The 25,265-nt window shown below is 45.3% G+C and overlaps 1 protein-coding gene across 1 annotated transcript in view; it reads left to right on the top strand.

Moving 5' to 3' along the window:
* Positions 1-25,265, top strand: part of TRAF3 (TNF receptor associated factor 3) — a 113,185-nt gene that overhangs the window by 82,370 nt on the left and 5,550 nt on the right. Inside the window, exons 4-11 of the mRNA XM_055304138.1 lie at positions 1,272-1,323; positions 3,730-3,834; positions 4,683-4,850; positions 11,083-11,163; positions 13,876-13,950; positions 15,605-15,697; positions 19,535-19,675; positions 24,419-24,593. Coding sequence (XP_055160113.1) covers positions 1,272-1,323; positions 3,730-3,834; positions 4,683-4,850; positions 11,083-11,163; positions 13,876-13,950; positions 15,605-15,697; positions 19,535-19,675; positions 24,419-24,593 — 890 coding nt within the window. The remainder of the gene's footprint in view (positions 1-1,271; positions 1,324-3,729; positions 3,835-4,682; positions 4,851-11,082; positions 11,164-13,875; positions 13,951-15,604; positions 15,698-19,534; positions 19,676-24,418; positions 24,594-25,265) is intronic.

The raw sequence follows: 25,265 nt of genomic DNA, 5'->3' as shown, positions 1-25,265 counted from the left end.
AGGATGCTCTCAGACTTGGTCCCCAGTGTCAGAGCACAGGGAAGCCTGCCCACTCCTCTTCCTGATTCACCACTGGCGGCATGGCCCTTGATCACCTCTCCCTTCCTGTCATCCTCCCCCTGGCTATTTCCCACTGTGGCCTTATTCACTTATCCCATTGAGCTCAGCTTACCCTGCTACTGGGTAAAATGACTCAAGTCAAGCCTAGTGATGGCAGAGCAGACTCAGAGCACCTGATTTTTCTAACCATGCAAACCTGTCCTGCAGCTCTGGGCCAGGGGTTGGGTGGCTAGCCATGGGCCTGGGGGTAAGGGGTATCAAGGGATCCCATCCAGATGCTACTCTAGAGTAGCCCTAGAGTCTATGGATGTAAAAAGATTCAAATGATTAAAGCAATTTAGCACAAGCTTCATGTTGATATAGTCTAAATGAATGTACTTTTACTTAAAAACACAGTAATTTCATCTCCTATCAACCCTCAGTTCTCCTGCCTGGCTTCCCAAGCCTGTGGAGTTTCCCTCCTCTGCCCACAGCCCCAGGATACACATGTCCAGCCCTGCACCCTCCTCCCTGAAGCCTGTGCTGACACCCCTGTCCTGGACTCCCGGAGCCCCTGGCTGTTGAGGGCAGGGACCATGCAAGTAGAAAGGGCTCACACTTAGTTTTATTTTTAATTTCTAGGAGGTGGTTTCCAGGCACCATAAGATGGGGTTAGAATCAAGTCCAAAAAAGGGCAGCTTGGGAGCAGGGGCTCTCATCCTGTGTTTGGGGATAAGAATGATGTAGTGGGCGAGTGGTTTCCTGAGGGTCAGTTTTCAGTCCTCCTACTGTTTAACTGTGGAACTGCACTGGCTTTTCAGTATATCATGAAGGAAAATAACTTGTGGAGAAAGTACTGACTGTTTTTATAAAGCCAGATCGCTTGTAGGCCCTCTGAATAGGCTGTGGATGCTCCCACCACAGAGCTTCTCCACAGATAGCTAGTTTTGGTTTCTGAAATAAAATTTCACTTTTAATTGAAAGGGGCTTTCCAAGTGGGACTGGTCTAAGCTGTTCTGCTTAAAAACTTCCTTATGAAAAATTACCATTAGCAAATTCGAGTCCTTTTCTCCTGTGGCTTCATGTTGGAAGCCCGTTCACCATGGCATCCTGGAGCTCGGCTTGCTGCTGTGCGCTTCACACAGGCGTGGCCGCAGCTCCAGTGAACACAGGACTTCTGCTGTCAGTAGAACCTCACTTACTGATGTCTTTATTGTTTATTTTCCCCTCAGCTCCTCAAGCCCAAAATGCACTGCGTGTCAAGAAAGCATCATTAAAGATAAGGTATTCTTGGGGTTTTAATAAATGACCTTGTCCAATGCTTCAGTCATCCGTGGCACACGGTTTGCACCCAGTGCTCTGAGCCGGCTCTGATGGTATCTCGGGGCTGGACAGCAGGTGCTGCAAGGTCAAGGTGGAACAGCTGCCCAGCTGGGTGACCTTGGCCAGGTGTGCTTCCTTTACTCTCTGAGCCTGTGTCCTTGCCTGTGACGGTAGTGGAACCACTTCCCGAGACCCCAGGAGATACAGGGGGGTTGCAGGGACTGAATAGGTGAAGTGGGGAGATTCACACAGTCCTCTGAAGCCCTTCCCCCAGACAGCTGGGATTTGGCTCTTAGAGCCTGCTGGTCTCAGGAGTTCAATGGGATTTGCTGTCTGCCTGCCTCGTGTGCACCATCTCCTAGTCATTAGAGGGATATTGGATTTCCACCCTTCCCCCCGCCATGTGATTATGTGTACCAGTGAAAGCTCTCTGTCAGTGAGGACTCTCGGAGGGGTTCAGGGGGGCCACCCACCTGCTTCCCTCCTGGGGCTCTGATCCCCCCCACCACCACCACAGCACCTCTGGTCATCTACATATTGCTAAACCCTGCTAGGCACGCTTTTAGTTTGAAATGACTCATTCTTAAAGTACTTAAAATATCAATAAAAATGTGCAGTACCAATATTTTGATTGATGAACCTGACAATTTTTTAAATGTAGGTCATTAAATTGTACAACAAAATTCTTACTCTGGGGTTTTGTGTCCAGAGCACTTTGCAGATTGGGTTTGTCATCAGGGCAGCCCAGGTGAGTGCAGTGATTTGAGGATCCAGGCAGTAGGAGCCGCTCCTCTGCCAGAATAAGGGCACCTACTGTAACTCCTCTGGGCAGTTTAGAGACAGAACTGGCAACATGTCCATGTACCTTGTCTTCCTCAGTGTTTGCCTGCTGCTACAGACTGCAGTAATTAAAAGGGGGGGGGTTGTCTTTAAGAAAACTAGTCACCCAACTACCCCTTAGTTGCATGGCCACTAACTTGTTAAAATGTGTCTGACAGATGTGATTGTGGTAGATGTTGAAACAACAGACTTTGTCTGTTTCATTGTTCAGAATTATTACCCCTACTTTTCAATGGCATTGCTAACTGAAGAAATTACTTGTTTTATTGGAGCATCATAAATGACATTGACCAATGCCTTGGATCCTCATGGGAAGATGGGGCTTTGAGATGGAGATCTGCCCTCTGCAGGTCACCTTGGGGCACCAGGCTCCTCATCTATGCAATGGGACAGTTGCAGTAAATACTCTCAGCTCTAAAATTCTGTACTTGTGACATTTCCAATCTTTGTTTTGTATCCATAAAGTTAAACTCAAATGACTTAAGAAATTTAATGCCACAAAAAGGAAGCATATTTCCTATTGGCTAAAAATACCTGTTTGGCGACCTTAGTGTGTTTTTAAAAAGTCTTGTTTATGAAGGATTAGATTTGACTCCAAATTACTTTATTTTTAACTCTTAACAGCTGTTGATTCTATTTCTTTGCCTTTGGAGTTGAGAAAGGCATATTAAGATCCTATCTATTTTTCCACTGTATGGAGTGTTAACATATAGGAGTTTCTTAGAAATGCCTGAAGACAAAGATGTTTGAGACTGTATTGCTAGAAGGAGTGAATCTGCTTGTTTTCTAAGGAAAAATACAATTAAAGGAAGGTTTTCATTTTTAAGGGAAACATTTTCATTATTGGACTAACTTCAGTCTTTGGAATATTTATTTAAGAGAGGTGGGGGTTTTTGTTTTGTTTTGTTTTGTTTTGTTTAGTAGCAGGATAATACTGTCTCCTTTTTGGTGAAAAATGGGTTATAAGGGACATCACCTTAGGAAAAAGAACCGAAACAAATGTATTATAAGCCATCTGCAGGATTCAGTCTTTTACAGTAGTTTTGCTCTTTCTTTAGCAAGTGACCTAAAGAGGCATTAAGTTGTAGTGGCATTGAGTTACGAACTCATCCCTTGGTAAGCATTTTCCACTCCTGGCCACCCCCACAGAGCTGGCTCTTGGAAGGGTCCAGAGTCCACGTATGAACCTGCTTCTGGTGCATCCCCACCTTGAGATTATGTCAGAGTTAATTATGAGTATCTGGATGTTCAAAAGTGATCTTTAATTATTTGATATAGCTTGTTTTCATTTGACTTATCTAATAAAAGGTGGTAGTTAAGGTTGTATTATTTAAATGTGTCTCTTAGTAGGGACAGCTCCTTCATGCTACTTAGAAATTAGAAATTAAGATGGTCCTTAATGCTTTCTGAGGTCCACTTAAGAGATGCTCTCATGATTTTTTTAAAGTGGTTTTGCCTTGTCTGAAGTAGTAGCATGTGGAGATTAAGAAACATTAATCCTCTGAAATAACTGTCTTCCCATTTCAGGTGTTTAAGGATAATTGCTGCAAGAGAGAAATTCTAGCTCTTCAGATCTATTGCAGGAATGAAGGTGGAGGCTGCACAGAGCAGTTGACACTGGGACACCTACTGGTATGTCCTGGGGACCATGCTCCTTGCTTACCGTAAGAATACGACTCCTTGGGGTGCCTGGGTGGCTTAGTCAGTTTAGCGTGACTCTTGATTTCAGTTCAGGTTGTGATCATAGGGTTGTGGGATTGAGCCCTGTGTCAGGATCTGCTCTCAGCAGGGAGTCTGCTTGAGATTTTCTCCCTCTCTGCCCCTCCCCCAGCTCACGCGCGCTCTCTCAGTCTCAAATAAATAAATCTTTTTTTAAAATAAAAAAAGAAATGTAACTCCCTGATCAGTATGATGAGGCACCCTAAGGCCACAGTTACGTTGATTTTCAAAACAACCAAATATGCAAGCAGTCCAAGCCACTTAGGTACGAAATGTTATTTTTATGACATCATTGGCAAAATTGCAAACTGGTTTTTAAACACCCCCACCCTACTTAGAATGGAAAGAAATCTGAACTGGTTTTTAATTTTGGAAGGCTTGTTAAAACTTTCTCCCTCTCTAACCATGAAATCCCACATAACTTTTTATGTGGGTTTTTTTTTTTTTTATTAGCATCTTATTTTATCCTGGAAGGCATACTTGAGCTGGAATAAAACAAAGTCCTTAGCAGATAACTAACCATTTATTTACCCAGGAAGGGAGAATGTCTTACTCCTTCAAAAGCAATATAGTTTGAGTAATCACTAAAAGGATACAAAATTCATTGTCTCTCGATACACTTGTCACTCTTCTCTGTGAAAAACTGGTCTAGCAGTGGGCAGAAAACATTTCTGAAGGAGTTAGCTGTGTCGAGGCTAGAATCTGGTATTTTAGATTGAGTGTCTTTGCCAATTGAGAGCTTTGAAGTGTTTGTTTTACAGGTGCATTTAAAGAATGATTGCCAGTTTGAAGAGCTTTCGTGTGTCCGTGCTGACTGCAAAGAAAAAGTGTTGCGAAGAGACCTGCGTGACCACGTAGAAAAGGCTTGCAAGTACCGAGAGGCCACATGCCCCCACTGTAAAAGTCAGGTCCCGATGATCACACTGCAGGTGCGCTGCCCCCCCCCTGCCCTGGTCACCCCTACTTGCTGCTCAGTCCAGGTGTAATTTGTTACAGAATAGCATTTTCAACCATTCTAACAGGAATAAAGAGAAAAGAGAAGAGGAAATGGCAGTTTTCATCTGACTTTAATTCAGAGTTAAGCTTTATTTGTTTTGCCCATTTTGATTTGTATAATTAACATTTTCCCATTGCCTTGATTGACTATCATTTGGGATGCCAAAAAAATGAAGACTAATTATCAAAAAAGGTAGAATTTTTCTCTTGTCCCAAAGAATGTCTTCAAAATCTTACTGGATTGCTTAATCTTTTAAGCAGCTCTGGGACATAATCATCCCTTCACCAGGGTAATTCATCCTGCAGCATCAAAGTGCAGCTGTCTGTCTTGGAGAGAGATGAGAATTCAGCATTTTTCATACCTTGATTATTTTGGCACAGTTCTATATTGCACATGTGTTAGAAATCAGATTCTTTATCCATTAATTAGAGAGAGAGATGTTAGGGGTGAAAGGCTATCAGTAATACAGTAACCTTCAAATATTTGTCCATTCCTTGAACAAATATTCACTGAGTACCTACTGCGTGTTGGGCACTGCTATGGGAGCTGGTAGTTCAGTGGTGGAGCTCACCTTCTAGTGGAAGAGGTAATTAATAGGCAAACATAATGTGTGGTAGTGATTTGTACTATGAAGAAAAATGCACTAGCATCATGGGGAAAGGGATAATCAGAGCTGGCCTCTCCAGGGCAGTCAGGGGCCAGTGTGGGAGGAGAGAACAGCATGGGTGTGCAGGCTCTGAGATGGAACTGATAGCAGGTGGATTTCAGGAGCTGTGAGAGGCCAGAGTGGCTCCCATGCCTAGTGCAGAGATGATGGGTAGCAGATGAGAGGGTGGGGCAGGCACCGGGTAGCCTGAGCAAGAGGGTAATGTCAGAGTTCCCCAGGATGTGCAGTACTCTGACAGGTGTGACAGGTAGATGTGGGGTGAGAGGAAAAGAAAACATGGAGGCAAGGCACAGTATTGGCCTGTGCAGGAAGGGAGAGGAGGAACAAGTGCACTGGGACACATTCAGAAGGTAGAGGCAGTGGGATTAGCTCATGGCTTGAATATGGAGTATGTGTTAAGGATGATGCCCAGCGTCTGTAACTAGAGCACCTGGGTGAATCTGAGTGTTTTATTGAGGTGAGGCTCCGTGGAACTTAGCAGGCTTGAGAGGAGAATAGGGCAGTGGTCTGGACTTTTGGTGTGTCTTAATAAGGTGGTCCCTGAAGCCTTAGGAACAGAGGCCTGGGACACAGGAATGCTTACAGACTGCTAAGAGGGAAGGTCATCTAGCAAAGGAGTGGCCAGTATGGAAGGGGCAGCAGAATGGTGCCCCAGAGGCAAAGAGAGCTGGGGAGTGTGGGGATGGGCAGGAGGGACAGACATTTCGGAGGGGTGTGCTGGGAATAACCTCTGGACTTGGCAGGACCACAACTGATGGGACCAGACGGGAGAGGACCAGAGACGTGCAGCCAGGATGTGCGGGCCCAGTTGGTTCCTGGTGGAAATTCTATAGTGGTTATTGACCAGAATTTAGGGAAAGTTTTTGTTTTTCTGTATGAAATGAAATGTATTCTACTTCATAATCTGCATGTTTACCTTACTCTGCAATTTTCTTGTGGCTATTTTCTTGTGAAGTCTTTTTCCTGTATGGTTTCTGTAGACATTTCTAGTTATTAAGGACTTTAAAGAATTGTGGAAAGTGGGGATAGTGTTTGGCCTAATTGAATAATTCCTTCAGTAACTCAGTTCAAATGAATGAGACAGATACTTAATGAGCAATACTCCAGACCCTACACATGTTGGTATGTTGCTATCAAAGTCATACTTTGCTTCTTGCAAAAATCAGTTATCTTTATTTGCAATATATAATTAATTTCATCCAAGAAAGAATTGTAGGCTACTACATCAGTTAGACACTATATAAGTAACTAACTCTGTACTCCAGACTGAGCTGTAAAAAACTGGCTTTAAAGTAACAACATGGGCAGCCCTGGTGGCTCAGCAGTTTAGCTCCGCCTTCAGCCCAGGGCGTGATCCTGGAGACCCAGAATGGAGTCCGGTGTCGGGCTCCCTGCATGGGGCCTGCTTCTCCCTCTGCCTGTGTCTCGGCCTCTGTGTGTGTGTGTGTCTCATGTATTCATAAATAAAATCTTAAAAAAAAAAAAAAAGTAACAACATAAGGGCTCGCCTGTCCTCAGTCACCCTGGTAACCCCCTCCCTGACAACTGCAGGGCAGCTACGTACCAGAAGGGCTCCTGTCCTGTTGGAGCCTGGGATTGGGTTCCCAGGTCTCCTCCTGTCAGCTAGGAGCATGCTTCTTCATCTTGTCCTATCCTGCCATGGGCTTATTTTTAGAAAGAACAGCCATCTCAGAGGCATATCTACAGCCCCAGGTCACCCTGACATCCCCACATTTCCTGTGTTTTATGAAGGGTGTCTAGTACATCGAGTGTTGATGAGCTCCAGATTAATAAAGTATCGAAGCCCTGGCCCATTGCAGCTCGTATGAGAATTTCTTTTCTACCATTAAACCATGCTATTGACCCTACATCAGCTGTTTTTAAGTTGTTTTCTCTTTTCTTTTTTTTTATTAAGATTTTATTTATTTATGAGAGAGAGAGACACAGGCAGAGGGAGGGAGAAGCAGGCCTGGGACCCTGCAGGGGTCCTGATGCAGGGACCCTGATGCAGGGTCCCTGATGTGGGACTTGATCCCGGGTCCCCAGGATCACGTCCTGGGTCAAAGGCAGGTGCTAAACCACTGAGCCACTCAGGGATCCCCTGTTGTTTTCTCTTAATCTATAGATCAGCATAATTTAAAGTGCCAGGAGAGAATCCCCTCTTTCACATTTAGTCTTGGAGCTGTTGAATATGGTCTCCTTAAACAGTTTTGTTAATTTGTGGAAAATCAGAATTCTAAAGATCTCATTTTCTGGGAAAATGGCTGTCTTATAGGAGTATGGATAGGCATAGCCACTGTGGAAGACAATTTGGCAATATTTTATTGGGTTGACTATTCCTGTACTCAGCTAGTGAGCAATCCCTCTCCTCCCTATGCAGGAGAAACTGTTACATATACACACACCAGGAGATAGGGCCCAGCATAACTCTAGAGACAACCCCCACATCCTTAAGCTGGAGAGGGGACACATCCATTTTGGTGGACACATCAGTCATGAGTATACACACACATGCTGTAGTGACATGGCAGGGGAATGACAGGGCAGTGTCACTACAGCAGTGCAGATTGAGGACCCTCAACTACCCTCGACAGGAGCGTTAGCCTGAGGCATGGTACTAAGCTGGATCTCAGAAGACCCATAGGGTGGAGTTCCATTTTAGTAAATTTCAAAAGCAATCAATACAGTATTTGGCCCACATTTAAGTGTAACAAAGAAGTAGCAACACAAAATTAGGATTTTGGTTTAGGGATTCTTCCCTGGAGGAAAGTGGGGCAAGATGGGAGATTACACACAGGTAAATGGGGAGTTCTTGTCCTTGGTGGCTATCCTCCATGTAGTTATACTCTCTGACTTGCACATGGGTTACATCTGTTCTGGGACTATCAGAGTGATGTTTAATGTGAGATAGGGCTAATTTTTTAGCACAGAGAGAGTTTTATGTATCAGTAGGTTATAGTTTTTTAAATGGGCGTGTTATTTTCCTGGGAAAGGAAACATTTTCCCGGGGCTGCTGGAACAAAGTACCACAAAGGTGGCTTAGAAAAACAGGAAGTTACTCTCTTATAGTTCTGGAGGCTGGAAATACAAAACCAAGGTCTTGTGTTGGGGCTGTGCTCCCTGTGAGGGCTCCAGGAAAGTCCCCTCCCTGCCCCTTCTAGCTTCTGGAGTCGCTACTGTCCTTGGCAGTTCTTGACTGGGAGCCATCTGCCTCTCTGCTCAGATCCCTTCTTCAGGGGCATGTCCTCGCCTCTCGTGAGGGCATCCATGATGTGATTCAGGGCCCACCCTAATCCCAAGCCACTGGGGCCCCATCTTCACTGATTATATCTGCAAAGACCTGATTTCCAAATAAAGTCATATTCTGAGGTTCTGGAGAGACATGAATTTTGGGGGTCACTCTTCAACCCACTACTGTGGACAAAAGCTGTGAAAAGGCAGTTCACAAGAACTATAAATGATTAATAAATATCAAAAATATACTTACCCACACATTATCAAATAATTGCAAGTCACACTCATTGCCTTTTCCACCTGTCATGTTGTCAAAGATAGAAAAGTCTGATGGAATTGACAAGGGTGTAGGAACATGTGTTCCTGTGATGATGAGCGTGCGTTTGTGTAAGGTTATTGGAGACTAGTTTGGCAATATCTATCAAAATCCATTTACAGTACCTATACTCTTTGATACCCAACAAAGCCTGCTTCTAGCAATTTATTGTTCAGATATGCTTGCACAGATCTCCAGAGACATGCATTTGAGGATACTGATGGGTCTGATCCCAGCCTCTCCCACCACCCCCTACTCTCCTGGAACACACTGCCCCACCCACTGCCACATCCTCCTTAGAGCTGTCTTCTCTGTGCCGTCTCACCCCGTGTTCCTTCCAGGTCTTCCCTTGTTGAAGTGATGATGACCTGTGTGTGAGCTGTCCCTCTTGAGCCGACTGTAGCACCTGGCACATGCATGGGCTGGGGCATGGAAGTGGGATCAAGGGTGGGTTCAGGGAGGAGGCTGGCATCTGTGGAATGTTTGCCATGTTACCTCTCTGGGCCCATGACTGATGGGGCCTCCCCTATGAGGGAAGTCTGGTCTCTCCTCCCACTCATAGATGAGGCAGGGAGGTGGAGCCATTTGCCCAGGGTTTTTCACTAAGGGACAGAGCCTTGACTTGGTGGCACTTGGGAACTCTCAGGGATTCTGAGCACAGCCAGGCAGAAGAGAAAGCCAGTGTCCCCCCCCGCCCCTCTGCCCCACTTGTGGTGCGTCTTGTGGGAGGCCTGCTGGTCAGGCTCAGTCCAGTCAGGTGCTTTGTACTGAGCTTTGAGCAGTCGTGACTCATCCTGTGGGGGCTCTGTGGGCCTCCGAGGCTCAAGCCCAAGAGCAGAGCAGCCGCGCACACCGTAGGTGCTATCTCTGCACTGCAGACTGTACCACTGCACACTTACAGAGACACTGGATGTCAGAACACACTGAAGAAAGCTGAGTGTGGTTCCTGGCGCCTCACCTGGGCCACCATTGCCCTGGGTCTGCACTGTGCCTGCCTAGTCAGACTGAGGCTCTTGGCTGTGCCCCCACCGCCCCCCTGCCTGCTGCCAACTGCACAGCAGCATGACTGTGGAGGCCCTAACCTGAAGAACCAGATGAGGAGAATCTCAAGTATCCCAGGCTCACGAGGAAAACAGCACCAAATTTCCTTCTCACTTGGTGATGCGGCCTCCAGGAACCTGTCCCACGGGTTCTGTGGTGTGGCTCTGATTCTGCCTGTATTACTCTCTCTCCAGCAGCCCTTTGTCATGTGTCTGGTGGTGCTCTCTGGGGCTCTTGGATTTGATGGGCAGCTCTTGCCTTAACTTTGCTACTGAACAGATGCTCAGCAGGTGCCCATGACATGGGTTGAGCAGTTATTATCATCCAGCCTCTGTAAGGTTAAAATTTATACCACGCAGAAAAGAGCTAAACCAAAATTTGTCCATATTTTCCATGCATTATAGATAATCTAGGTAAGATTTCAGGGCAATAATTTAAATACCCAGTGGATCATGCCATTTGCAGGTATTAAAGAAGCATCATTTCCAGACCCTGAACTTAGAGACCAAAGGAAAACCATCCTACTCTCCAGTGAACAAAGGCTGGACACTGGGGTATGGTGTGAGTGGCAGCAAAGGCCAAGTCTGCCTGTCCTCTCGTGTCTAGGCAGCGTGAGCACAGTGGGGTGCTCCCTGGTGGAGGCTGCTGTGGTGACCCCACCTCCAGGGTCTGTGCTCTCACAGGGTTGCCCTCACCTGTCAGATTTGAGTCGATTTCCTGAGACACCTTACTTTTTGGCTCTCACACTTTGAGCATGAGGACTCCTTCAAATGTGTCAGAACTCAAGGAAACAGGGACAGTGAGCAGTGTCCTTTGGGTCTTCGTGGTGACATTGAAGATACTGATAGAGCCTGAAGGGAGATGGGTTTTATGTCCCAAAGTTGACACTTTCTTCTTTTCCTCCAGAAACATGAAGACACTGAGTGTCCCTGTGTGGTGGTGTCCTGCCCCCATAAGTGCAGTGTCCAGACCCTTCTAAGGAGTGAGGTAAGGAGCATTGCCAGGGCCAGTTAGTGATGTCTTTAGGACTAGCATGCCAGAGACTCCGTCCTTCCCCAGTAGCTGAAGTAGAAGGTTCTCAACAGATCATGGTAGTGATAAGTATGCTAGAGAAACAATAAAAAAACCTCATGCTATTGTGGGGCATCAGAAATTTCAGAAGCAAGCAAATAAAAGCTACAACGTGCTTACATTCAGAGCAAAATACTGTTAAGAACTGAGAAAATGGAATTACTTTACAAGCAAAGGTAATAACTTTAGGTTCTTAAAAAAAGCTATTTTTAAATCTGTAAAATAGGAATTACTGTAAGATTATCTCAAAATAAATGGTTTTACTGACATTGCAGAATTGGCCACATGCACTGTGCAGGTTTGATGCTGGGGAGCAGCTGGGCCCAGAGGTGGGTCCCACATCCCTAAGGAGCCTCCCCCAGAGGCCGTGTGTTTCACGCTGCCCTTGGGCATGCTTTCTTTTAAGGCAGGTAGATTTTACAGTAACTTAATTCGATCAGGATATATCCAGTTGGAAAAATTCCAAGGATTCTTAAATGTTTTTGCATCTGGTTCTGACCTGGAGTCCCTTTGGTTGCTGTTTCAGGAGCATCTGGGCACCTGTGGGCTCAGTGCATGCCTGTGCCTCCTGGTCCCCCAGCAGGTCCCTTAGACCTGGGTGCTCTGATCTGAGGAGGCTGCTCACCTCAGCCTTTTTCAGCAGCCTGGAATTTTGCCACTGGATATTGGGGAGGTGAGGCTTGGTCTCTCACATTGCCACTGAGCAAGAGGACCTATGTAGGCCTGGAACCAGGGACACAGGGTACAGGGAGGACCCCACCCCCTCCCCAGAGCCACTCTCAGCCAGAATGTGTCCTACCCAGAAGATGACTCTGCTCAGCAAGGGCAGGGTCTTGCCTGGTGGCAGAGGTCTCTAGGCCTAGAATGTGCCCCTAGGAGTGGGCAAGGAAATGCATACAGATTTCCACAACCAGAAAGTCCCTCTGGATGAAGAGTCTGTAGTGTTGAAGTGATTACCAGGGTTTTATACCCTTTTCAAAATTTTCACTCTTTCAGGGCTACCTGAATTAGGGACAAAAGCTAGCTCCATTTGCCTCTAAGTTATTTTTCTTTTAAAAATCTTTAAACATGCATTTATCTTGGGTTTCTCTTGGGTTTCTAGTGAACGATACTACTGGTCTGTAGCTTATTCTTTCCTCTGTTCCAAAGGTTCTCTCCTGTAAGGAATGACAGTAAAGGCTCTAAGAGTAATGATAATGAACCAATTTAGGAAAAAGTGTGACCCTGAATTTATAGTGACACACTGAAAGTGACATCAGACTCCAGTGTCCCTGACTTTAATGCTAGAAGTGCTTGCTGGAGGGTCATGATTATACCAGTGGCACTGAGAGAATATATTTTAAAACTTTGAAGTGGACATAACTACACACATTCTCATGCTACTTTTCTCTGCCATTCACCGGTAATCTACCGGGTAGAGGCCAGAGCTTCCTGGCTGGTTTCAGAGGAACGTCAAGTGTACTAGACTGCTAGATCTGTAACCACCACGATGCTGCCCAGGCCCAGAGACCTTCCACAAAGGTTGGCGCATAGGCTCCCCAGGACATTGGCCCTCCTCTGCAACTCTTGCCACAGGACAAAAGAGCAGTCCTGTGACCCACCTTCCTCTCTGTCCTAAATGCTGACCTAAAGGAAAAGGACTCAAGGACCCTTTGTCCTGGGAGCCAAGGTAGAGCTGTAAGAGGACAAGCCCATGAGCCTTTGGGAGGGGGACAGGGCGCTCAGACACCCCCTTTCCTGGTTCGGGGTCTAATTGTTTTCTATAAAGATCTATCCCTAGAATTTCCTGATGAGAATTTATTCAGTAAAAGAAGAAGCTCTTTTTAAATTGTATTAGCCTGATGAATAGCACTATGTCTTTAAAATGTAGACACTTCAATTCCCTTTTCTCTTGAGGGGGCATCATAAGTGGTTTTTATTTGACGATTTGCCAGGATTTAAGCTGAACAAAGGCATTTTTCCTTGTACGATGAGTTATCCTCTCCCAGTCTCTCCTAATTTTCTTCTACCAATTAGAGGTGATAATATTAAGATTCATGTTGTTAGAATGACCTTAGCGATCTGTGAGAAGCTACATGAATTTATGGCCACTCAGAGGGAAAAAAAAGTCTTTTCAGAAGAAGGAAAAAACTCATCTCGTTATCTTGAGTATTGAGAGTAATGGTACATCGTGTAAGCTTGCTTTGAAAATATCTTTATTTTTGTGTACTGTATAGTAGGTGTGTGACCCAGTTACATCCTGAATGCTTTCTCTTTTTTGTGTTTCATGCAATTTTTGTTTATAGTCTTTAAGTGTTCATTTCAGTTTACGTTTTTTTCCCTTTCTTTTTAAAATTCTGGCGCTGCAGACGGCATGTCACATTTTGAACAATTTGTTCTAAAGAAACTGCAGGTTTAAGAAATGTTACAGTAACTGTATTTCTGTATATTGGCGTATATATGTGTATACACGTGACAGTAGTGTATATTTACTGCCTGTAAGTCTAGGAAGCAGATGGTATAAACACACCTGTAGCTGATAAGCCCCCTTCGTGACAGTACAAACCAGATGCTCTCTGTGCCCTTAATATGTTTGAACATTTTCATGCAGACGCTTGTGCCACAACTCACGTCTCTTTCCCGTTGCAGTTGAGTGCACACTTGTCAGAGTGTGTCAATGCCCCCAGCACCTGTAGTTTTAAGCGCTATGGCTGCGTTTTTCAGGTCAGTATCCAACATTTGTCCTTCCCAGTCACTGACATTCTGCCATGAGAGAAAGTTACTATCTTAACATCTTAACATGCAAGTTCTGGACTTGTAGTCTTTATCATGGAACCGAGTCACCATGTTGCATGGGTGGCAGAAGCCACATGCAGCAGATGTGGGTGCTCGCTTTCCATGCCAGGGGTGTTCTGAGACTTCAGGTGGACACCTGAGCTGAGGAGGAAGTCAGGAGGCCCGGGAATAGCTACATCTAAAACCAGCTAGAAAATGGGGCAAACAGGACTGACAGCTATGGGGGGTTTTCTAGAGAGATTGTTATGGAACGTTAGCCGGGACCTGAATATAAGTGGGTGTCAAACCAGACGTAGTTGGAGCAGTGTGCATGTCAGTGCACAGTTGTGAGGATGGCACTCGTGTGTCTGTAAACGCATTTCAGAGTATATATGCTACCCCTCCCAGGACAGCCGTGTGGAGAGGGTGTCTCCATCACCACCACACTTGTGCTGTGAGAAACCTGTTTCTGGGGGATTTTTGGTTTGTTCTTTTTTTTTTTTTTTTTTTTAACACGTCTGAGATTGCTAGTGAATTTGAACTGAGTTTCATTGAAATATATATCTCGATCTTAAAACTGCTGAAGGGCAGTATATATTACAATTAAAATATTTTATATTTAATTTTGTGTATTATCAGTACATTATTATGAAATCAGTACAGAGATACTGGCATCTCAGTATTTTCTTAGAAAGTAAATAGCCCTCAGAGTAAGAACGACTGTAGCTCTCCCATTGTCTCCGTCTCTTAATGAGATGGAGCACTCACCACTGTTATGTCGTATGTAGTACCATTCATTCTGTGTATGTATATATATATATGTTTATATATAGCAATACTTATATCAACATATATATATATGAATATTCTATGTACAGAGTATATGTTTTGGAGATCATTAAAATGCTTTCTGTGGCTTCTTAATTTTCTAATATCAGAACAAATTATATTTTCATGCCGATTATTTCCTTAAATATAGGAAGTACTATTTCATGTGCTTATTACTGACTCTAAAATGGTCTCCATCTTATGTACTCTGTAGATTGTTTATGTTTTGTATGTAACTTTCCAAGTATACTTAGAATAGTGAGGAGTAATACATTTTCTAACACAGTGAATTTCCTTAATAAGTTGATATTCTAATAAATTATTTAGAATCCCACTTTGATTACATGTTTACTAGATTATTTGTAGCAGTGTCTAGCTGTAACTGCAGGTGTCTAAACATTTTCCATTTGTGTTTTTAATGAAAAAGGTTATATAGGAACCAAAGTGAGAGGTTGAAGATTTAATTTCTTGATTTTACAAATACAAAACGCAGATGAGAAGGAGCTTGGTAAGAAGCTTGAAGAGCGAAGAGCATGGACTTGAGGTTGCTGTATAATTGCAGGATGTCTGCTCTTCTTGCCAGCCTCTCCCCACCTGCACTCAGTAGAGTAGGGGCCACTGAGCATGGCCCTCCGAAGGCTTGGAGACCACCTACTAGCTTTAAGGAATAGGGCTCCCCTCTTCGTGTTTATTGCTGGTTTTAGGTCATGTGTTAGTCTTACTATGCTCTGTAATGGAATGAGGTCAGCTTAATGCACTACATCTCTTCTCGCAGGGGACAAACCAGCAGATAAAGGCCCATGAGGCCAGCTCCGCAGTGCAGCACGTCAACTTACTGAAAGAGTGGAGTAACTCCCTGGAGAAAAAGGTACACCATGCTGCTTCCTGCTTTTGTTGGCTCTTAATAATTTCTTCAAATTATTTAAAGTAGAAAATATTTTTTATAGTTACTAGTGGATTTGGATAAAAGAAACAGTATCAAGAGAATGTCAAAAAAGTAAATTTCTTTTCACATGACCTTGAGCTTATAAATGAAGGTGTGTGTGTGTGTGTGTGTGTGTGTGTGTGTGTGTGTTTTGTTTGTTAATTACCAAGCAAGCATGCAGTGCCTTTTATGGTTACCTTAGCATTGACCTCGAATAGGCATTGTCAAACTTCCAAACCTCCCATTCTCTCCCCATCAGCTTCGTCTTTTTGTACATAAAGTTTTATTGGAATGCAGCCATGCTCATTCATTTCCCTTTTGTCCATGGCTGCTTTTGCAGAGTTTAGGAATTGAGACAGAAACTGTACAGACCTCACAGCCCAAAACATTTACTCTTTGAAAAAAAAAAAAATTTACTCTTTGGCTCTTTGCAGAAAAAAATCTGCCAATACCCAATCTAGAAGGTTACCAGTGTTAAATGCTTCACCATTCTTTGTCTTTTCTGAGAGACAGCTGGGAAAAGACTTTGCCCCACCAATAGTTTTATTATTGACTCTCTCACCTGACACTTTGTGGAAATTTGATGCAGGGAGCACTTGTTCTCCAGCTAGGCTCCTTCGCAGGTGCCTTCCTAATGTCATACTTCTTCTCGTCTCATTCCATGGTGTTCAACTGGGCCGGGCCTGGGCCCTCTGTTCATGAGGAAAGGATGAAAACCTCCAAGAATTGATAGGGAAGCAGTTGCTACAGGATCTTTCATTGTGGCTTCTATACAGAAGTAAAAACTTAACTCAATATTCAAGAAATATGGGATCCCTGGGGGGCACAGCGGTTTGGCACCTGCCTTTGGCCCAGGGCGTGATCCTGGAGACCCAGGATAAAATCCCACGTCGGGCTCCCGGTGCATGGAGCCTGCTTCTCCCTCTGCCTATGTCTCTGCCTCTCTCTCTCTCTCTCTCTCTCTCTCTCTCTCTCTCTCTCTCTCTGTGCCTGTCATAAATAAAAAAAATAAAATAAAATAAATTTAAAAAAATAAATAAAAAATAAAATTCACAGCAAAGGAAAAAAAATATTCAAGAAATATTTATGGAGAATTTGCCGTAGAGGGTACCAAAAAGAATTAGAGCAGCCAGTGGAATTGATGTTTATTTTCTAGAGATTTGAATACCTTGTTTCCAGTATTAAATCCAACCAATTTAAAATGTGAGTATATTTGAAAGAGTCTAAAATTCTTAATCACAATACTTTTATTAACTCTGACATAGTTTGTTAATACACATGTTTATGCTGAAGATGAGATGTGACACAGGGTTGGTTTGTCACATGTACACACACAAGTGTGGTAGAAGAAGGGTCCTGTTTAACAGGGAAATGAGATTTGTGTTACAAGAGTCATTTGTGACTGAGTTGTCTTTTTTTTTCCCTTCTGAAGAATGTGTTCTGTTTCTGCTTTTTAAAAATTAACGACATAGATGTCAGGGCTCTCCTTGATACTCCGTTTCTCACTTACTTAAAAGTCCTTTCTTTTATTTATAATGCATTGGTTCTGTTCCAGCTGTACTAGTTAGCTAACAGTTTGTGGTTCTGAGGTGTGTGGCTGTCTAGTGAGACAATCGTAGAAAGTGTCATTGCCAAGTCTGCTCCCCGAGCTGAGACTCCATTAGTGCATGAAGAGGTATGGTCTTCTCCCAGCCCCCACTTCCTCATGTTTGCTCCACTCCAAGTGAATGGTTTCTGTCTTTGGAAATGCTGGGACAGAGCCTCTGCGTGCACCATTGTTTGTGTTCACCGGAAAACACCTGTCTCTTCTTTGGGCCCAGAGGCAAAGACTAGACAAAGAATGGAGATACTTGTCTTTTCTTAAAATGGGAATTTATTTCTCATTACACAATTACTCAGTTGGAATATCTTAGGTTATTTTGTTCATGTGTAGTGGAAAATGGAATGTTTGCGTTGGTTCAAAAACTCTAATCCATCATGTCAAATTAAGGAAAAACTGTTTTGTAAGATGTGGACTTAAAAATACTTGTCTTCTGTATGGGAAAAGTTTAAAGGGAAATGTGGAGTGCCCCACCAAAATAGGCTGGAGTAAATGTTGTTCTCAGTGAAGAGGACCTTAGGGAAGGACGAGAGGACTCCCTGTTTCCTCTGCTATGGGAGTGTTCTGCTGTGCTTCTTGGAAACACGCCTGCCAGGAAGATTTTCCCATGCATGTCATGTCTACCTGATAGGTGAAAGCAGGGCTCTGCAGGTGCCTGGGAGTTGGATTCTTTGATTAAAATAAGTATTTAAAAATTTAAAATAGGGGGTCCCTAAATTAAGAAATTAAGAGTTTAATATGGTGACATGTTCATTAATGTGAGATGCTTCTGCTCACCCTCAGGTTGCTTGGTTTTTGCAGAAGAAAAATTGGCATGTTTTTTGGAGATATTACCGAGATTTTTTATCAAAAAGGTTGGCATGGGGACCTGGGTGGCTCAGTGATTGAGCATCTGCCTTTGGCTCAGGGTGTGATCCTGGGGTTCCTGGGTCGAGTCTTGCATCAGGCTCCCTGTGAGGGGCCTGCTTCTTCCTCTGCCTATGTCTCTGCCTTTCTCATGAATAAATAAATAAAATCGTTAAAATAAAAAGGTTGGCATGCATGCAGGCTATTTTTTTGGGTGTGAGAATAAAGAGTCTGGAAATTGTGACCACCTTGAGAAATGGGAATGAGTGAGACATGACTTTGGAAAAGGCAGACCTGCCTGTAGGATGTGCACATGGCCAAGCTAATTATTTTCCAGAAAGAAATCTTGAAAAGGCCAACGGTGAGCTTAGAACTGCTCCCCCAGCAGGCCCTTACCTGGGCTGATGTGGTGTTGCAGGTAGATATGTTGAATTTTATGGAAGGTCCTTTCTGGCGACGGGCCAGACACATGGACTCTGCAGCTCCACGTCTCTGTTGCAAGAGCCAGTTGTTGGCCCAAAGGATTAACCAAAGACATACATAGCTTTTTTATTCTCACTGTGCTTTCCTCATTATGTTGGGAGAACTTTTCAAAGTATAGGATATGGCCCACTTGTGGAAGTAAAATAATTTAGTGGATTGCAACTACTATTTTTTTTAAAGTAAAATAGAATAAAAGAGAACGGATCCAGACCCATGGAAATGTTTAGGGCAAGGATGGTTTTGTGGTTCCTGCTTCTTACACACAAGCACATGCACACATCTGTACAAACGGGGTGTGAGATGTGCAGATGTGTTTCCTGGTCGAAGTTTGAAAGACAACTCTGGTAAAAAGTTGATTGGTTTTCAGCAAAAATTTTAGGAAGTGTGTCCCATTCATTCTGAAATTCAGTTAGCTGCTGTACTTTGCCTTACCTTATTTAATTACTGGAAGAGATTCTGAGAAACACAGTGTATAGGATTTCCTATTAAGTTACTAGGACTTCTGGGGCATCTGGGTGGCTCAGTGGTTGAGCATCTGCCTTCGGCTCAGGTCGTGATCCTAGGGTCTTGGGATCGAGTCCCGCATCGGGCTCCCTACGAAGAGCCTGCTTCTCCCTCTGCCTATGTCTCTGCCTCTCTCTGTGTCTCTCATGAATAAATAAATAAAATCTTAAAAAAAAAAAGTTACCAGAACTTCCATTTCCTGTATAAAGGGATTTTTTCCCCTGGAACTCCTTCCAGTGAACTAGTAGAAGGCCTATATTGTGAAAATTTAGGTAGTATCATTATATAATTGTTACTAACTAATAAAACCACTTTTTATTTGCTTAATTGAAGAATTTATTTTCCAGGTTTCCTTGCTACAGAATGAAAGCGTAGAAAAAAACAAGAGCATACAAAGTTTGCACAATCAGATATGTAGCTTTGAAATTGAAATTGAGAGACAAAAGGAAATGCTTCGAAATAATGAATCCAAAATACTTCATTTGCAGGTAAGAAGTTTAAGACTATTGCTGGATCAAAGGGTCGAGGAGCATGTCTGTGTTCTCCTTTTGGGTATTCTCAGTGAGCTGTTTGAGCAAAAACCATGACTTTTGTCAAAGAAAGGACTTATTTCTCTTGCTTAATTGGAAACTTGAGAAAGACCTGGGCTGCTGTGTCTTGTCCGCCTTTCCTTGGAGAGCAAGTACCATTGCCTCTCTGCTGTGCCTTTGATTCACTGTGGGTGAAGTAAGATTTACAGCCCGTGTTTTAAAAAATTAGCTGTTTTTTATTATTATTTAAGATTTCATATTGTTCAAGAGTAGTTATGTGTAAAGTTTCACTTCCTAAAGTGAAGTGAAGCCAATCTATTTTGTTCTGAATTTCCTAGTGACACACATGCCCCGCTTTATCTCACCATAGCGATCCAGATGTACCTCAAAACAAACATGTAAGCCTTTGTTATTCTGAAAAGAAAGTGTATAAGGGGGCTTGATTAAAATGTGGTTCCTCATTTCTGTTATCAACACAGGTACTTAATAGTATATTATTCTTGTAGGTATCATATGCACATCAGCTTACTCGTAGTGTGTGCCTGTTATACTAATTCCCACGTGTGTCACACACCCATGGAAGCATCACTGAAGTTTCCAAAATGGCTTTTCAGGGCTTTTACTTAGATGTGTTTCCTTAAATTATCTGGAAGATTAAAAAAAAAAAAAAAAAGTCCAGTAGCTCAGAGTCACGGTGTCTTTGAGAATGCCTTTCCTCCCTTTTAACATCAGAGATTAGTCATAGTGGCTTGAATTGCATAGAGATTTATTAAATTAATTTCATTTGTGTTAAAACTTTGAGGTTGTCCAGTGACGAGGAAAAACACAATGAAATAACAGATTGTGTTAGAAAAGGTACAAGTCTTTGGTATTGAATCAGGCCAAAAAAAGTACATCACATAAAACACCAGCAAGCCTCCTGCTGGAAGTTTCTGGCGTTCTGCAGAGACCCATGGGAATGTTGTTCAGGATGTCCAGAGGCTGCACCCACATGGCCCCCCTCAGGGCCAAGCTACTAGCAACAGAGCTGCTATCCTGGGGCGCTGAGAGGTGGGTAGAAAGGATGCAGAAATCAAAGCTATGCTAGAAAACCAGCTGTTAAAAATATCAACAACAGAAGAAAAATTAGGATATCTGTAATGAGGTCACTGGGGCACTTGTCTGAAACCTCTGATGTCATTACATGCATCTTCTCCACTTCCCCCTCTCCCAGGGTGAGAAGTTTGAATTTACTTTACTTTTTAGTAGAATTTAATCATTCTATCATGTGTGATTTATATTTCATGATTGAATAAACCGCTGAGATCTAAGTCAGAAAGACAGGGGGAGACCCTGTTGCTGGAGCCCAGAGCAATGGAGGCTGAGTACAGTTGGTGCCCCTGCCTGGTCATAAGTAGGAGTGCGGTGACTTCGCTGCTGCCCTTCTCCATGGAGAGAAAAGCATGAAGGAAAACAGACCATGTTGAAAGAGAGGTACTCAGATCACACTGGACGTGCAATGCCTGATCTCATTAAGTCCCCCACAGCAGCTTCTGTAGACTGACTCCATCTGGGTGACATTGTCACATGACGGGTGGCAGCTTACCGGTGCTTCACTAGGGGGCTGGCAGCGTGTGGCTAGCCTGACAGACAGAGCCTGGGCTGTCAGTCTTCAGGGAATGTGGGTGGAAGACCTCGGTGGCTGGACCCCTGGGGGCATTGGCTGTCTGTGAAGCACGCTCTGCCTGAGGGCACTTCTCTCCAGTCCCTCTAGAGCCTTCTCCACCTCTCCACCCTGCGCCTGGCTCATGTGTACACCTCTCATTATTCCTCCTTCATCCCAAACCCTTCCTGTTGCCTTCCCCTCCACCTTCCCTCCTCAGTGCTCTCTCAGCCCCATACCTCAGACCACCACGGTGACGACAGACATGGTACCCTCTGTGTCATCTCCTTCCTTGTCTGCTTGTCCAGTAGATCCTAAAATCCCAGAGATGATGGGAGCACATACAGAGTGCAGAGTTCCTGAGGGCCCCAGATGTACATGGTAGATAGGGATGCAATCGGAGTTGGCTAAAGGCAGTGGAATTTAAGAATGTATTTGCTTTTGCTGACCCAGGAAGGGCAGTTTCTTAATATTTTACTTTTTAAAGAACCTGTTTTTCTTAATGAAAACAGACCACCTAGATGTCAGCTTAATCCCTGTGTCCCTGACGCCATGTGGCCTGGTGCAAGCCCCCCCCCCCCGCCTCCGCCCAGGCCCGTGCCCCTGCGTGTCACCTGCAGGACTCATTTGCCCAGGGTTCTCTACAGGTCCCAGTGACCTAAACGGTGCAAATGACAGAGTGACGGTGGTTTAAGTCCCCAAGTGCACAGTGTGTGACACTGATGAATTGAGGTTCTAGCAGCAAATCTTTTGATTGGGATTTATTTCCATAGCCTGCAATCTATACCGTCTCTCCACTCCAGGATTCTTTTTCTCATGCAATCCTACACCTGCATTTAAGATTTATTTTTATAGAAGTAGGACAGCAGCTGAGTGTAGACCACTCTTTAGGAATGAGATCATGTTTGCTGCCTTCTACAGAGAAAGTTTGATTGAGATCAGGGTCCTGCCTTGACTCTCTACCATTGATGCAAAGGAGAGGTCTGTTTACTACATTCTCCCTTGCCGTGTGGGGGGCTCCTTCTAGAGCCTTGTCTGTGTGCACACTTGTGTACATGTGTTCCCTCCTGCCCCCACCACCACGTGCTGACTCTGTCACTGAGCTGGAGCCCAGGGCCCCTCCTGCAGCCCTCCTTGCACACCCACAGCCCTGCTCCTGAGATCGCCACGTGCCTTCATGCCCACTGCCCCGTGCACATCCCCGGTCTTGCAGAGGAGGCACCTCTGCATCACCCCCTCTAATCTCAGGGGCGTGAAGCTTAGAGGTGATGCCTGGCTTGTCCCAGGCCACCGTGCAGTTCATGTTCACTCGATGTCCACCAGGCTACCGAATGGCATCTCTGAGAGCCACCACCGATGACATAGGTTTTCATTAACTTGCCTTTTAAACTCCCCAGTGTCCGTGTTGGCTCACCTTGTCGTCGTAACGGGTAGAGTACCTGGTGAGAGCTGCAGATGCTCATCAGAAATAGAGTATGGGTCTGGGGGTTCGGGGAGGTCAGTAGGCCCTGGAACACAGACTGTGTGAGCTAATCCAGTATGCCTCCAAACACATGGATCGAAATAAAGTGACATCAGTGTGGGAAGAGGTGTTCTCTACAGAAATCATTTTTACTTTTTCAGTGTTAGCTAATACCAGGTTTTCTTGGAAAGAAGAGGAAGAATAACACTGTACTTCTACCCCAAAAAAGTAACCCAGACCTACCATGTTTGTTCCTTGGTGGTTATTAACAGCCAGCAAGGGTGCTGAAACTAAATATTTAAAAATAGGCTTCCGAAAGGAGAAGTGAACTCAGTAGGCCCCGGGGCTCTCCCCTGTCTCCCTGCTGCTTAGATGCGGCCCAGTCCCTCACAGCTTCACCGGGGCCCAAACCCTGCCGCCTTTGTGAGCTTTACTTCACAAAATGCAAATCCTTTTTAGAAGTGAAAACGCAGGGGCGCCTGGGTGGCTCAGTCGGTTAAGTGTCTGCCTTTTGGCTCAGGTGATGATCCCAGGGCCCTGGGATCGAGCCCAGCATTGGGCTCCCTGCTCAGTGGAGAATCTGCTTCTCCTTCTGACCCTCCCCCACCAAGTAAATGAATAAAATCTTTAAAAAGAAATGAAAATCTTTTAGGTCCCAGCTTCATCCAACAAGTGGATGTGCCAGTCCTTAAAAACAGGTTGGCCGGGCAGCCCCAGTGGCGCAGCGGTTTAGTGCCACCTGCAGCCCAGGGCGTGATCCTGGAGACCTGGATCGAGTCCCACGTCGGGCTCCCTGCATGGAGCCTGCTTCTCCCTCTGCCTGTGTCTCTGCCTCTCTTTCTCTCTGTGTCTCTATGAATAAGTAAAATAAAAAATCTTTAAAAAAAACAGGCCGGCCACCGTAGTTAAGAGTGTGAATCTCATCCCTCTGCTTATTGTTGTCAATGATCTTTATGTTTCTGCAAAAAAAGAAAAAAAAGAAAAGGCTTTTTGAATTATTTAAATTAAGATAGCATGAAATTCAGCCTCACCGTCAACAGTCATGTCTTTATGTTTCTGCGCCCAGTGTGCATGGGAGAAGCAAGCCCCACTCCTAGGCATTGGCCTCTCTGTTTCAGCCAGGGTCTGCAGACCCGCCATCAGGGCTCTTCCTGCTGCCAGCCCTGTGCGGATGCCAGGTCTCTCTGGAGCAGGTGGCAGGGTGGTGGCTGCAGCCACAGGGATAGGGTGGCCTCTCCAGCCCTGGGCCAGGCAGCCTTGTGGGAGACCCACATTGTCTGGCCACTATAGATGACTTGGCCCTTTAGGAAATGGAGACCTTCCGACAGCAGCTGGGTGTGGTTCCAGTGTCCTGAACCTGAGACTGTAGGACAGAGCAGTGAGGGCCCCGTGCCCTGCGGCTGGTGGGTGAGGCCTCTCTGTGCCTTGGTCCCCTCCTCTGGGGTAGGACCCTGTGGCACCTGTGAGATGCCCGTGTGAGAGTTGGCATGGGGCCGGCTCTGGACTGGCTGCTCTACCTAACTAGCCGGTGTCTCTTCTCTAGAACTTCAGAGAGTTCTAACTGTGCTTTGCCTTTCTGATGCCTTTGATCTGGAAGCGAGTAATAGACAGCCAGGCGGAGAAACTGAAAGAGCTGGACAAAGAGATCCGCCCCTTCCGGCAGAACTGGGAAGAAGCAGACAGCATGAAGAGCAGCGTGGAGTCCCTCCAGAACCGAGTGACCGAGCTGGAGAGCGTGGACAAGAGTGCAGGGCAGGCGGCTCGGAACACAGGTGGGGGCTGTAGGGGCAGCGTGGGGAGGCCTAGGAGGGGCCTGGGGTGGGCCGTGTATGTCCTGGTCTCTTCCTGGGAGCCTGGCGGCCCGGCCACTGGGGCTTGAGCTGGTGGGTGGGTGGTACGTTAGGCACACACTGCCTTTGAGCAGTGATTTCCAGTGAGACGCCATTCGTGCAGAGGTGTGATGACTTTCCAGCCGGAGTTGCCTTTGTGAGAGAAACGTTTCCCACCTAGAACACACACCCTGCATGTGACACCAGTGTGGTAGGGAGGAGACCAGGTGGCACAGTGGACACCAGGCAGGGGCAGGGCTTGCTGGCTGGGGGGCTCTCGGCCGTGCTGGTTAAGGCCCAGGGGACAGATGACCCTGCGGTTTGCTCAGCCAACGTGTTCCTGATACCTAGAAGCTGCTTTGGGGACTGAGTGAATATTCTGAATGTTTGCATGACGAGGATTAATGGTGCAGAGGTACTCAGGTGATGGCAGTGCCCTCCCTCCCAAACGTTGGGTTAAGCGGAGGACAGGAATGACGTGGGCAGAAGCCACACAGGGCACAGGTGACTCCAAGCATCCGGCTGGAAGGCAGGGGGATGTGAGTAAGAGGGCGGCCTTTCCCTGCCCCCGTGACGGTGCCCTGGGGGGACCTGCACCAATGTGCCCTGAGGCCC

The sequence above is a fragment of the Nyctereutes procyonoides genome, unplaced genomic scaffold (genome assembly GCF_905146905.1).
Source record: "Nyctereutes procyonoides isolate TBG_1078 unplaced genomic scaffold, NYPRO_anot_genome, whole genome shotgun sequence".
In the NCBI taxonomy this organism is placed as follows: Eukaryota; Metazoa; Chordata; class Mammalia; order Carnivora; family Canidae; genus Nyctereutes; species Nyctereutes procyonoides.
This window is presented reverse-complemented; position numbering and strand designations above follow the sequence as displayed.